At 50.1% G+C, this 13,854-nt stretch overlaps 3 protein-coding genes across 3 annotated transcripts; all 3 read left to right on the forward strand.

Moving 5' to 3' along the window:
* Positions 1–712, forward strand: AA0111_g12199 (hypothetical protein; the record flags this gene model as incomplete). Its single annotated transcript, XM_028646150.1, has 1 exon — positions 1–712. A coding segment is annotated over one exon (712 nt), but the record flags the coding sequence as incomplete, so codon positions are not given.
* A 10,465-nt stretch (positions 713–11,177) lies between these two features.
* Positions 11,178–11,942, forward strand: AA0111_g12200 (hypothetical protein; the record flags this gene model as incomplete). Its single annotated transcript, XM_028646153.1, has 2 exons — positions 11,178–11,232; positions 11,284–11,942. The coding sequence occupies 2 exons, from the start codon at positions 11,178–11,180 to the stop codon at positions 11,940–11,942; spliced, it is 714 nt and encodes a 237-aa protein (XP_028500190.1).
* An 818-nt stretch (positions 11,943–12,760) lies between these two features.
* AA0111_g12201 (hypothetical protein) lies at positions 12,761–13,800 on the forward strand (the record flags this gene model as incomplete). Its single annotated transcript, XM_028646154.1, has 2 exons — positions 12,761–13,166; positions 13,244–13,800. The coding sequence occupies 2 exons, from the start codon at positions 12,761–12,763 to the stop codon at positions 13,798–13,800; spliced, it is 963 nt and encodes a 320-aa protein (XP_028500193.1).
* Positions 13,801–13,854: the final 54 nt, after the last annotated feature.

A 13,854-nucleotide genomic window follows, 5' to 3' on the forward strand; every position in this document is an offset into this window, starting at 1 on the left:
CGAGTGGAGGCGCGATGGGCCCTTAGGCGTACTCCTAGGTATCGTCAACTACATTAAAACACCACAGCAATACGCTCTTTTTGCTGACTTTCAGCGCCTTGCCCATCGCGAGCTACCAGCTGACGCACCTCCCGATAAACGCAAGATCCTTGAGCCCGTCAAGCCTGTTATTACACGCTGGAACTCCTTCTACTCGTGCTTTGAGCGCGCTGTACAGCTTCAACCGGCGATTAACGCGTACGCCAGCCACCATATAAAGCGTATACGGGACGAGGATACCTACGCTGAGTCGCGGCGCAACAAACTGCCTCACGCGCCACACTGGATGAGATCGGACGGCCTTACAACGCACGATTGGGCGGTAGTTACGGAGTATATAGACGCTTTAAAGCCGCTGAAAGCTGCTACAAAGCGCCTTGAGGGGCGCGGCAACAGCGGGAGGTTTGGCTGTATCGCTGAAGTCATCCCAGTATTCGAGTATATACTCAACTACTACGAATCGCGCGTACTAGCTTACGAGGCCGTTGAGTATAACGCCCACGACGAGGCGCCTGAGGACCACCTTGCGATTAACATGCGCGCAGCGTGGGCGAAAGCCAGCGAGTATTACTCTAAATTAGACCTATCGCCCGCCTACTACGCAGCTACGATACTCCACCCGTATTACCGATCGTATTGCGACAAATCCTGGGGTACTGAGAAACCCAGCTAGCTTGAGTCCAACAACCTCAGTTTCCGCGGCTTGTAGGCTCAATACAATACTAGTCAACTAGCTGTACGACGCCTAAAGGTACTATCGAACGATATAGACGACGCAATCGACAGCATTATTGATCCTACAACTGCCAGCAACAGCGACGAGGCAGCTGACGACGAGTATACCCAGTGGAAGCTGTGCGAGCGGCGGGTGGAGAAGGGCAGCGAGTACGCCAACAACCCAATAAAATACTGGTTATTGATGCGGGATCGCTATCCTCAACTCAGCAAGCTTGCGCTTGACGTACTGTCTATCCCAGCGTCGAGCTGCGAGTGTGAGCGTATGTTCAGCGAGTTGGGTGATCTCCTAGAGCCTCGCCGACGAGGTATACAACCACGACTTCTGGCGGCAATACAGTGCGTACGACGGTGGCGTACAGCTGGTCTAGGCGACGATAAACTCAACAACAGAAACTCTATAACTGACGATGAGATAGAGGCGTTGTACGGCGTAAGCGCGTGGGACGTTGGAGACAGCAGCAATACTAACAGCGATTCGGAAACTCAACTCTAAAAAAAGTCACGATATAGCCAATACCACCTATTTGTATAGCCTCAAAAACGCTTTGACCATCAAGCCAATCAAGCCAAACAATCAAGCTGGCTTGTTTTAACCCACCAAGCCAATCAAGCTAAGCTGAAGTAGAGGCACCCAACAATCAAGCCAAGCTGGGGTACCCAGCTTGCTTGGCTTGATTGTTGACAAGTCTGGGAATAGGCACTATCATCTTGCTGAGACTCGGTGAGATAGCGGTTCCAAGGTCCACGATCTGGAGCGGGTAGGTGGATACGGCCGGTATGGATCGATCTGAGTTCTTCGCCAACGGGTTCATCTTCTACGATTAGCTCCTTCGTGTACTGAAGGTTCAAACCTGCGCCTGCTAAATTGCAACGCTGCAGACACTCAACCGCTCGTTGACTCCATAAACGCAAGTCAATGCGTCTATACAGTATCGGATTGGCGAGGACGCGAAGAGCTGAACAAGTCATACACAGCGATTTGAGATCTGTCTGTGTTGTGATCTGTCGCGGTCAGTATGAGCGGCCGGAAAGATTACCCGCCACTGACGTACATGTTCGACCACTCTCTGCTGAAGCTCCCCCGGAAGGTCTAGGATAGACATTGTGTGGAGCATTGTGAGGTTTACAAGTTGCACAAGACTCTGACGACTGGAAGGATGTGCTTGCTTTCATCAGATTTCAATGATGGTTATATATTCAATCGATGCCGACAGACTTGATGTAGCAAGAGCAATGCGGCAACGATGAGGTATGCTTCTCTACATGATCAGGTTCCGATCGAGCCATTGGGAATGGCCCACTTCCTGGACCATAGGAGGGTTCATCCTAGAGAAGTCTTAGGTCTGACTTCGGTCGATACGCGCAGTCGCTTCGGATCTAGCATAGGAAAGCTGGGGACCAATTGAGGGTGAGGCGAGTCAAGGAGCCCGTTAATGGGATGAGTGCGCTAAGTTGAAAGCGCAGTGCACTAAAACGTGGGGCTTGGTTACCTACATACTGAGAACTTATCCTACGCTTGCGATCCAGATAGATTTGATCTACTATGGCACGAAGAAATGAAGCCAACATCTTGCGATTCACTCTCTGGAGCTATGCCATTATGCCGTGGAATGGGGATATTGACCGGAAAGTTGCAGTGAATGCAGCCCTACAACGTTGCGCATGAACATCGGTGGTCGGGGACGTGAGGCGGGGAAACTGCATTCCTCATCCGCCCCCATTCCCCACCCTACCCAATCAAGTAAGCACTTAACGTCACCGACCATGAAACAGAATGCATCTAATGCCTGAGAGGATCATCGCTAAACGGGATCACACAAGAATTGTTCTAGTACTCGAAATCTACACTCCGCATCTCACTCCGCGCATCTGGGTGCTGCAGGTGACACGATCGAGCAGAGAAACGCAGCTTTGCCTAGGAGGTAGCAGGGGTTAACTTGACAGCATCATTGTAGTGCACACTCCCAACAATATTGCGACTGCTGAGTGTCGCGTAGCGGCAACCGCCGCTAAGTTCGCATTGGATGGTGTTGCATGTGTCTATTTCCTGACGGCCCGATGAAGAAGAAACACTTGCATACGATGGACCGCAATGTGGCAACAAGCCGCATTGTAGCGACCCATCTTCCAACCACATGGGTCCTCCATGGGAATCGCGTTCGGTGACTTGCCCCAACCTATCGCAATGTTCGGAGACCCGGCATCATGGAAATCATCACGGGAAGTTATCTGACAGCGGTATTTGACCTGCCTTATGGGCTTCGCACGAGCTCTTCCTTCGGCGACGATACCGAACCTGATTATGATCTGCACGGTTGTGCAGCTTCTGACGCTCTGAAATTCGCCATGGCCCAGCCAAGAGTGGCTGGTACCCTGATCCGCATCTCAGCCTCCCTGGGACACTTCTCATGATAGGTTATTGCGGCGGAGGGAAAGTTTGTGCTCAGGCAGGGAGGCAAGAGCGACGCGTGTTTGCCACGCCAGCTCATCTGTTCTGGCCTTCCCGATCGGCTGAACCGTTCAAGACCGCAGGTACACGAGAATACGTGAGATTTGGTATCTTACAGTGGTAGTAGTACGCTGTCTGGTATCGTGGACGTTACGAAAAGCGTCGTCATCAAGCGCTGACTGTGGGCCTAGCAAACGAAGCGTTCGAAGCGCAGCGGCACTATATCGAACGGGACAGGAAACAAAGAAGAGCTCGCCAAACATCGGATCAGTCCTAGACAGATTCAAGCTCGAATGCCGCGTATCTCATCGGCTTCGAACTCGATTCAGGGTGTTCTCGTTCGCGGATGCCGTCCAACGCCGTCGGCTTCGAAGTCGAACCCGAGGTCTCGTCCTCGTCGGCTAGAGATCAGCACCTGGCATAAGAGCTGCAGAGGCTCTCAAGATTATTGGAACTCTTCCGACCATAGGTACTCCGCAATAGCTTTATTTTCGGCGCACTACGTCCCGTTCGGAGCGCTGCCGCGGGAGGTGGGCCGTTTACGGTTACTATGGTAAGACGGCAAGCTGGACATGGATTACCTTGTTGTGTTCTCTAAGAGATGGCGTGAGATCCCCCTCGTGTTGCGTCGGTATCGTGATGGGATGTGGGGTGGGGAATCTCGGTCATGTTGGGGGAGGCGAGGAACCATCGGCGTTAATAAGTGGATCGGCAGATCAGTGGATATCCAGGGCAAGCCCAATCGACAGTCTACCGAAAGAATACTCTCTATGCGAACATCGTAAACGCGGAAAGACCATACCACGCGGTATTACTTCGGTTTCTCCTAGCTTGGCACTTTGTCGCACACCTCGTGATGCGTTAGTATCATAATGAAGCGGAGATGCTAACGCTGCTCGGAAAAGCGAGGACGGCGGAGATCCAATCCAGTGAAAAGCACTCCATGCTTACCAGCTCTCCGGTATCGTGTGGAGAGTACTAACATTTTTCGACGTGAAGAATGCATAGCTGTATGTGAAGTTATCAAGAACTCCCACCAATCACGCCCTTTGAACATTGAGACCCAACATATGGCGTTAAAGCATTCTAGCAGATGAGATCTGAAATCAGGGTACAAGCATCGGAAGAACACCAAGTTCAGGGTCTGGGGTTCCGGGAATAATGGCCGTGAACCTGAGAATGACCATGTAAGGAACGGATATGTAGATGTTTGAGGGTGCTTCGGAAGACGGGCTCGGTCTGGTTTGGGCTCATCGCAGCCCGATCATATACACACTTTGACACCTGAACAAGAAAAGAAGAATGGAATCCTGCTATCTGCCTCCGTGGAGTACCAGCAATGATGACGAATCAACAACTTCGGAAGATACATCTCCTCGCGGAACAAAACGCCGCTCCACCAGTATCCACTCGCTATACGAACCCCATGCGAAGGCCATGACGGACTCCCAAGGCCCTAAAGCATGTCACACTCGTTGTCATATCTATCAACGCGCCGTTCATCGGATTTTCGCTTTCTCACAGCCCAAGAAGTTGGTCCACTAGCCCATACCCGTAGCATCTGCCTCCAAGTCTTCCTTGAGACTATAGCAGATACCAAACCACGACACCAACTTCTTCCCCTTAAGCCTCTACAAATCGGCATTGAAACAGTTTGTGTCTATATCAGATCTTATAGACTGTATGATAACGCTTTACAAGCAGCTTTTATCCCGTCTTTAAAACCTTTACAAAAGCTCAATCTCCGTAGAGCATGAATTTAGCACCCATCTCCGAGCCACTACCAACATCTTCTGTAGGCAGCGAGTAGGTGCCACAAAACGACAAAGTATTGAAATCCAATTTTCTTCCTAGCACGAAACATCATCGAGTTCACAGTCCGTTGAGAGGCCCGGCCCCGACTTTCGCGACTCTGATCAACGGATAGTTATCAATGAGCGTGTCTTCAAATCTGTTAAACTTTCCGTCAATTGACTAGTATCAATCAGACCTAGTTCAAGCGTGATGCTCAGGTAGCCATTTGGCGTAGAATTATTTGATGTCAGGGTCAGCGCTCATTGGCACACATCGCTGAGCGGAGCAATGATCCGCGGGGGGTGCGCCTAAGAATCAGCTGACATCAGCACGTCAACGGAGACATCAAAGCGATGTATCGTTTGATTTATCTTGATTGGGACGACGGTTCTTCGCCAATATGAAGTATGGCTTGGAAATTCCGCCCCGACGTCGGTCGATGTTTCAGTTGATTTGAGATGCGCCATCGATATCTCGCTATCGAGAACACGAATTCTAGGGCTCCTTATGCCACATCGTTTACTGTTCAACTGAAAAACGTGTCGTTTTCTTCCCCTCACGGAACTATTCGATGAACATACCCACTTCAAGCCTACTGCCAATCTCAAATCTTCGTGTAGAACGACGTAGAAATCACTCCTCCTAACCACAGCCAGTCTTTTACCACTGTAATCATCACTGGGTCAGGCCATTTCGTTAACTCTGCTCAACCATACGTCATAAAACCCCGTTCAAGCGTAGAACAGATCCGCAGCTCGCCGCTAGCGTCGCTCATATTCCCGCATCGAGACTGCATTCAATCCCCAATCCATCTAACGCACCCCATCTCAAGTCCGCCGTAGATTCTCCAACCTCATCGTCCCCATGCAAGCCCCTGCTTTACACCAAGGAGGACCTTCAATCCTCATAGAGCATGCATCAAATTCAACCCTTCGTTTCTCTGAAACCTATCTATCTTGGATTACTCGTTTTCGTCAACGAGAGTGCAAAATAGGGACCACATTATAGACTATATGAGTAGTCAGGTTTGACTCTTTTCAGTGCACTGTTCACAAACGGATCCGGGCGTTCATAACACCGATGACTCAATTTCGTATTCGTCCAGAGAAGGCCGGCACCCACAGATGTAACGGATGCAAGAGAAAGGTCCAAGAGCCTGCCAGCGATCGAGTAGCCAATACCACCGAACCGTACTAGCTACACCATTTCAATGGGATATGGACACTGTCGTCTCGAACTAAATGCTGTATGATTACTCCAGTGACCACGACGGCAAGCAGCGCGACTTCAGTCGAGGTCAAGGCATCTATGAGCAGAATGGTCATCTCAATACCCCTTGCGTGACTCGTCATTGTCATTCGGTAGACTCATGCGCGCAGTAAGGGCACTGTGTGAACCAGTTGCACCTGAAACGTAGCACCAGGGTCCTTTCGTGCTCTATGGTTCTACTCAGTAAAGAAATCACGAAATATCAATGGATCAGAAGGAAAGTTTTTATTACAATCTGATAGAACATCGATTCAGGAACAAGGAACAGGAATAAGAGTAGATACATCTGTTGACGACCCCAGTTTGATTGGGGAGCAATAGATCCTTGTTGACAAGGTGCAATGAAGATTCAGAACATGACTTTCGCAAACGAACCTACGACCTTGGGAGCTTCTCTGGGTCCAGACGTTACTAGAGGAAATCGAGAGGAGACAACAAGATGACCCTTGGAAAGGCGATCGCCGCATATCCAATGTGTATATCAGACACGACGTACTCATTTTCTTCTCGTCAGAGTCCTTGCTTGGATAGAGAAACGTCTTGGTGTGCTTGGAAGTGTTCATGCCATCGTCGCGATTTACATGATCAAAGTCTGCACTTGTTCTGGAGGCAGACAGAGAAGCAGTCTTCTATCAAACGCAGCTTCACCGACTCGATTCGAGTTTCCTCCCACCTTCTAATATGACAATTAGCTGGCGTATGTCGTATTGATTGGTGATTGAAAGCTAAACTGCTAGCATCGTTTGACATCGTAACACCCCGCTCAGGTAGCCAGGTTTAGCGGCCCAATCACAGCGGCATCGCCCCGCTCGATGCCGTCACGGTACCTCCGCCAGCCTCTTAGCAGCGGTAACGTGAACTACTAGAAAAACTCAATCGAACAGTCTTAGACTGTCGTTGTGTAGCGAAATCGTATGATCCGAGAACTTGGTACGGAGAGCATCTAGCCTCAGCCACCACCCACGATTACGGCACCACGAGACGGCCAAATTTGACCGCGACCATACTGCACACTAGAGAAAGCTCTCGATAATTAGCGGGAAGACTCGCTAAGAAATTGTAGCTACAGGAAGCTTCAAGCGCTACATGCATATCCGCGGTGAACATGTAAGCACATAGCCCTTCTCGTAGAGCAACTCCGAATCGTCTTGATCTATGTGATTGTATATCCGCATCGACGTACCAATATCGTCCAAGCTAGACACCAGCTCCGCCAGAAACTTCCTAATGGCTTCCATCCAACTTATGCCAATCGACGACGACCACGGCAAGTCGGTATACAAGTCGAACCTGGAAAGGCCAAGATACTTAGCAGTCCCAAGGATATAGTTGGCACTTTCCCGCTGCAGGCTCATGAGGACATGTGAGGGGACGTTCGTAATCCTGAGGACCTTCAAACTCGCTGGGAAGAAAGCCTCTGGGTGGATGATATGTTCAGGGTGTATAATATGTAAAGAAACGGCGACTGCTGTCCATGGTTTAAGGTATTGGTAGTCCAGCGTAAGTTCTTCCAGTTGCATCAATCCACGGAAGCAGCCAAATGGACTTCTCGTTCAATGAAGATAAACTCCATCCTCGCCTATCCACTCGAGTGTCTTCAGTATTGGGAGGGACGTCGACAACAATTGACTCAAACGTCTATAGTTGTAAGTTTCGAGAGTAGGGTGGCCAATTCTAGTCATCTTGAGGTGTTTCATACTGCGTATTTGAGGCAGTGATATCATCGTTTCGAGATCATCCTGACTTATATGGACGTCTTGAAGTTCAAGGCTGCACATACCTCCTATGGCACGAGGGCCATTGTGTGGTAGCCGGCAGAGACGGCTATCGCCCTGACCACGAATCTTCAAGCTCTCCGTAGGTGGTAGTATTGGGATACTCGCTTCTGCTCCGATCGACAACTCCAGACACTTTAACTTGTGGAATGGGTAAGGTTTTCCGGATGCTCTTTGATTGAATCCTTGCCATCGTTCCCAACAGGCCTCATGAGGAATTTCATCATCAATATCCTCCAGCTGGAGATGTTCGAGTTTGGTTGCGAGAAGAAGTATGATCGTAAGCAAAAAACCTAGGAATTGGCCAGTAAACCTTTTGAGCGTAAATTGAGGGCCGCACAAGGGGCCCGCGAGATCTTGTATGATTTTCTTTACTTCTGGTGACCTTGTGAGGAAGTTTTCGCGGACATTCTCCAGGCGATCATCAAGGATTTCGGTTTCCAGATGATTAGCTTTCACGTTTGCTTTCACCACTCTCACAATATCAAAAGCGCGTGCTGTTACTCTGTTCTCACGGATATAAACCAACTCAAAGCTTCGTATGTACCGAGCAAGCTCCTTGCGGACGACTAGGTTCAATGCAAGACGCGCCATAGAATATTTGCTCGTATCGTGTACCTTGATATTCCTGTATAGATATGGCTCTGCCAACCCGCGGTAGTACTTATTAGTGAGCGTCAAGGCGTGAAGTGCGTATTGAGGTAGCTGCTGTATGATGAGCCCGTCGAGTTCGGTCGAAAGCTCCGAGAGCGACATGGTGGTGCTAGATTCAGAGGTGCTTGTCTGTTATCGAGTGTGGAGGAAGTGTCGTCTTATAGCTTGCAATGTTATCAACGTCGGAAACCGCGGATATTTTTAGGGTATGTGTTGAGGGGAGAGAGCATATGGCCTAACCTCCCAATATATATACCTCTTTACATGGCTAGGTTCCAGCAGCAGCACATGACTGAAGTATACCATGGTTGAGATATTGTTCAAGTTCGGGCGAGAACCATATTTGACGGTATCCAGCCCTGGAAACGAGTGAATGAAATGGTTTCTCCAACCATATGTACATACATGGTTGGTTTCGACGATGGTGACGATGGTAGTGCGGTAGGTGTGAGTGGCTCGTTGTCTATGGGTCATCGCAGTACCATGGAAGCCATGCAATCGAAACACAACTTTACATCAGCACCACATAATGAAAGAAACTGAACGTGTTTGCTTAATGTACTTGCCCCACTTTCGAGATTGCCGCAGTGAGTTGAGAGCAAAAACACGTGTCGCGAGGTCCGTGCCCACAACACTGCAGACGCGCCTTCTTGTCTCTGTTCTCTGCTCTTTTCAGATCTCTAACGTTGCCCACACCCGATCGCACGATCTCGGCCGCCCGCCATGAACCGTCTCTCAACTGAGATAGACGAGAATATCGCACAGCGTCTGGACAAGAAAGATCTCTCGGCTCTTCTGAAGACTTCGAGATATCATCGCACGATAGCAGAACCATACCTGTACGGCGAACTCACCTTCTCGGACCAACAGCATGCTAGCATAAGCCTACTTTTCAACACCATACTCAATCGTCGAGAGTTGGCGGGGCGTATCCGTTCGTTCACTTTGACCGACAAGGAGCACACAAACACTTTTCCGCGTACCCACAGCCCTACGTCACTCTGACCGAGGCTGGCTGAGGTGAAACTTCTACTTGAAGAGTTTGTTCCGTTGTTGTCGTCGTCGTCGTCGAGGCTTCTAGCAAAGCAATGGCTCCAACAATTGTTGGCTTATGCGCCAGTCATTGACGGTAAAGTCGCGATGATCATTTGTCTTGCGAAAGAGATAAATGATATCACCCTCAGTACCAACCTGTCAGAAATGCCAATAACGCGTATCGTCATCGGATGGCCATGGATCGAAGTGGACGCTATTGCAGAGGAGGATCATTTGACCTCACTAACCTTGGAAATATATGATTCGACTACCTACCACACTCAACTCGATGTTCCTTTTACTCGACATTCTTCTCCCCCTTTAACAGACACCACCGACAACGGAAAGAAAGAAGGTGAACAGGCTATCCAGAGGCGCGATACATACCGCATGAAGCAAATGGACGACCGCAATGCTCCTTGTCCGTTCTACAAGTTGAAGAGGTTAAGTATTCATGACCCAAAAAGTCTAGGCTACGAAACCATCCCTCGGTACGGGTACCCTAGACGGCTATTTTTTAGCTTGAAGCAACTTTGCAGCTTAACCACCCTCACTATAGACGATGAGCTTATCAACTCGAGAGACTTGAACAATCGAAGTTTACTCATCCATTTACTCACTTCACAAGTACTGCCGACCAGCTTGCAGTCATTGAGCATTACCAGCATCTACTGTATGCGACTCGCACAACTATGCAGGAAGCATACAAAAGGTGATGAGCAAGATGCAGCTATAAAGCGCATCGTCAACGCAGTGACAGCTTTACGACTGGAAAGCCTCGAGTTACACACTAAGGCGGCGTGGCACATGCTTTGGGCCGATTACATGACGGAGCGAGATGAGTCGATCCATAGAGTCGTCCCTGTCATGATTGATGCTATGAGTCGCTGTGGAACTACGATGCGCGTTTGGCACCAGGGCGTTTCGGGACAGACCCTGTGGTACGAGCCCGGTTTTGCGGTAGCGGAACAAGACTGGTGCTGAAGCTTTGACTCCAGGAGCTAGTCAGCACTCTAGCTTTGAGTTTTCCAGACAGTTTGTCGCGCCTGTGCTCGATACTGCTACTGCTACTGTCGAGGACTGCATGTCACCAAGAGAATGGAAATGGTGAGGCTCGTAAAAGGGAGAGAGCAGTATGTAGACAGCGAAGATGTAATGTTCAATAAATCATCTCAGTCTCTTGATAGATCGTGGATAAGGAAGAATTATAATTTGCAATTTTTCACTGCGACTTTCTCTCCAATGCAATGTGATCATGAAAGACATACATTTGGTAACTACGTCATTGACACTAGGATCTCACGGGGCGGCGATCTCCGTGCCTCGGTCATAGCGGGGTTAACTTTCTTGGGCTGAGCTGCGAAGTGGCTAACATACGCGTCAACGTCACCAGTGTAGTACATTGTCGCATCACCTCCAACGCCATGGAAGAATACAAAGCAAAATATGCCATACACGAGGCCTGCCGAGAGGGCCAAGGTATCTATAATCTACAACTCTCCCTCAGCCAACCAACTCTAACAACCCCAGCATCCCGCGTCGACTCCCTCCTCGCCGCAAACCCCAAACTCGCAAACCTCCGCGACCCAGACGATCGTCTCCCCATTCACTGGGCAGTATCCTACAACCACCTCCCTATCGTTCAAACTCTCGTGCAAGCCAAGTCCTTCGACCCCGACGTGACAGATGGCTCTGGCTGGACGCCCCTCATGATGGCGTGTTCCCGGAAAGACGCAGAGGCCATAGTCGACCTACTGCTCTCTAAAGATGCCGAAGTAAACGCGAAGAACAATAACGGTCAAACTGCCTTGCACTTTTGCGCATCGAAAGTCAACCTCGATATTGCACGGACATTGCTGGCACAGAAACCGCCGGCGAGTGCGCGGACAAAGGACAAGAGGGGCCAACTTCCACTACACCGAGCAGCGGCAGTGGGCAGCGTACCGATGATGAAGGCGCTGTTAGAAGCAAAGAGTCCGTTGAATGCTACCGATATGGACGGCATGACAGCGCTGCACCATGCGATGAGCGAGGGGCATGGAGACGCGGCGCTGCTACTGTTGACCATGGGCGCAGAGCACGATAAGAAGGACAATGATGGCAATCTACCGCTGGATCTCGCGCCAGATGCGAAGACTAGGAGCTTCATACTGCAGGCTGCGGAGAGAGAGGGCATAGATCTGCTGTAGGGAGACGATATACTTATGATGTGTAATGTTGCATTTACGGAGTCTATATGATACCCAGGGTCATGGCGCACTCATCTACTATATGAATTATGGAAATGTTCGGAATGGAGTTTCTGTCTGCAAGTGGTACTGGTTACTTCCGTCATGCGTAGAGCTGCCTGGTTGGTTGGTTTGGATGGCACTAGCTCATGATCAGCCCTCCCGACCTCGACATTCTCTCCTCTTACAGCCCCTCACACCCCGCGTGTTCTGCACTTCGGACCTATTGCGCAATCGCACTCATCACCTGCATTAGCCCCCATTCTGCCGGCATGTCATCAGCAGCGGGGTCTAGCGTCTACCCGCAGCGATCAGTCTACATTCAATGCTTCGAGTCTGCGCACCCGGACACGCACGGATGCAAACTGGAAACTGTAACATGTATACACCTCTGTGAAGCACGCGACAAACATGTACAGATTCTGCAATCGCAATGGTGAACGGATGTCGTTACTTTGGTACCTGACGCGATGCTAATCATGAGGATAATTCGCCATCATGGTGCCCGTCGTCACCCATCATGGTCTTCACTGATTGACTATATAGTATGCGTGGGACCATTCACCTATGCCGAGGCCTAGATACATGCGCTTTACATCCCCAAGGACCTATACAGCAAGTACAACTTGAAGTGCTCCTACCTCAGAAGAGCTACAAGTCGCGACCATAACGATACAGCTGCTGGTCTCTCTCCTTACCTCTCTTCAGCACCATACTCTATACAAGCATACAACCACTCTTTTATCTTGCGCTTCACACACCTTATACTATAGCACAGCATGGCAACTCTCACCGATCCATCTCCCTATCTCAACTTTTTAATTTCGCCGCGAATCCCTCCTGAGCTCGTCTTGAAGACGATCCAACACCTCCCTTTCAACGACGGCACGCTCATAACCGCAATACGTTCTGCTCATCCCCGTCTCCGCGCCATCTTCAAAAACTACGAAAAGTCTATTACAGGCAGCTTTATGCGCAAGGAGCTACGGCACGCGGAAACCGATTTCAGTCGCCAAGATGGAAGATTAAACGTCGACTGGCTAGCGGACTGTGTGAGCAAGTACGACATTGTAGACGATGTCATGGACGCCCTCTGCTCCGAACACAACTTCAATGCCGTTCTCCGACATAATATAAGCCTTGCGAACGCAGGGTTACTGCTATTATACAAGCTCGTATCGATTGGTCAGTCACACATGTTCCACTCCACAAACCTTGTCCTTCGTAACCAACTCTCAACTGACACGCGGTCGTCTCGTTAGCATCCCACACAGATCGACTCACATACATCAAGAGTCTGCCCCAGGATCCGCTCACAGCAATCTACCTCATCCTCCACCACGCCACCCTTTCCGCCCGCTACCACGGCTCCGGCTGGATAAACCAACGCACATACGGTCGCTTCATGGACGCCAACCAAGTCTCGCTGCGCTGCGAGTTGGAATTCTGTTTTGCCGAAGCCGCCTTAGTTCTCGGTCCCGAGTTCATCTCGGACAGCTTACTGCACCACGATACGAGTGATGCGGAGACTGTGCTGCTCAACTTTTATGTCGACCATGGGACGCATGACTGGGCGTGGCCTTGTTGGGGGGATGGCAAGGGCGAATTTGAACCACCGAGAGCGCATGGACCTCAGCGGGAGCCGGGCAAGGGGAGGAGCCTTTTTACGACGCTGTTGGAGAGGTTGGCCGAGTGCATGGGGTGTGGGTTGGGAGATGTGAGGACGAGGGTTGAACGGGAATTGGAAACTCGGGATCACTCGCTCGCATATCTGAGTTTGGCGGGCAAGGCAAGGTTGCTGGAGGGAAGGAATGTTTAAGGATGGGGATGGGAAGGTAGGGCGTCAGATTTGAGTTTGAATCTTCCATTTTCC

This window comes from Alternaria arborescens (genome assembly GCF_004154835.1).
Source record: "Alternaria arborescens strain FERA 675 chromosome Unknown contig_70, whole genome shotgun sequence".
NCBI classification, from domain to species: Eukaryota; Fungi; Ascomycota; class Dothideomycetes; order Pleosporales; family Pleosporaceae; genus Alternaria; species Alternaria arborescens.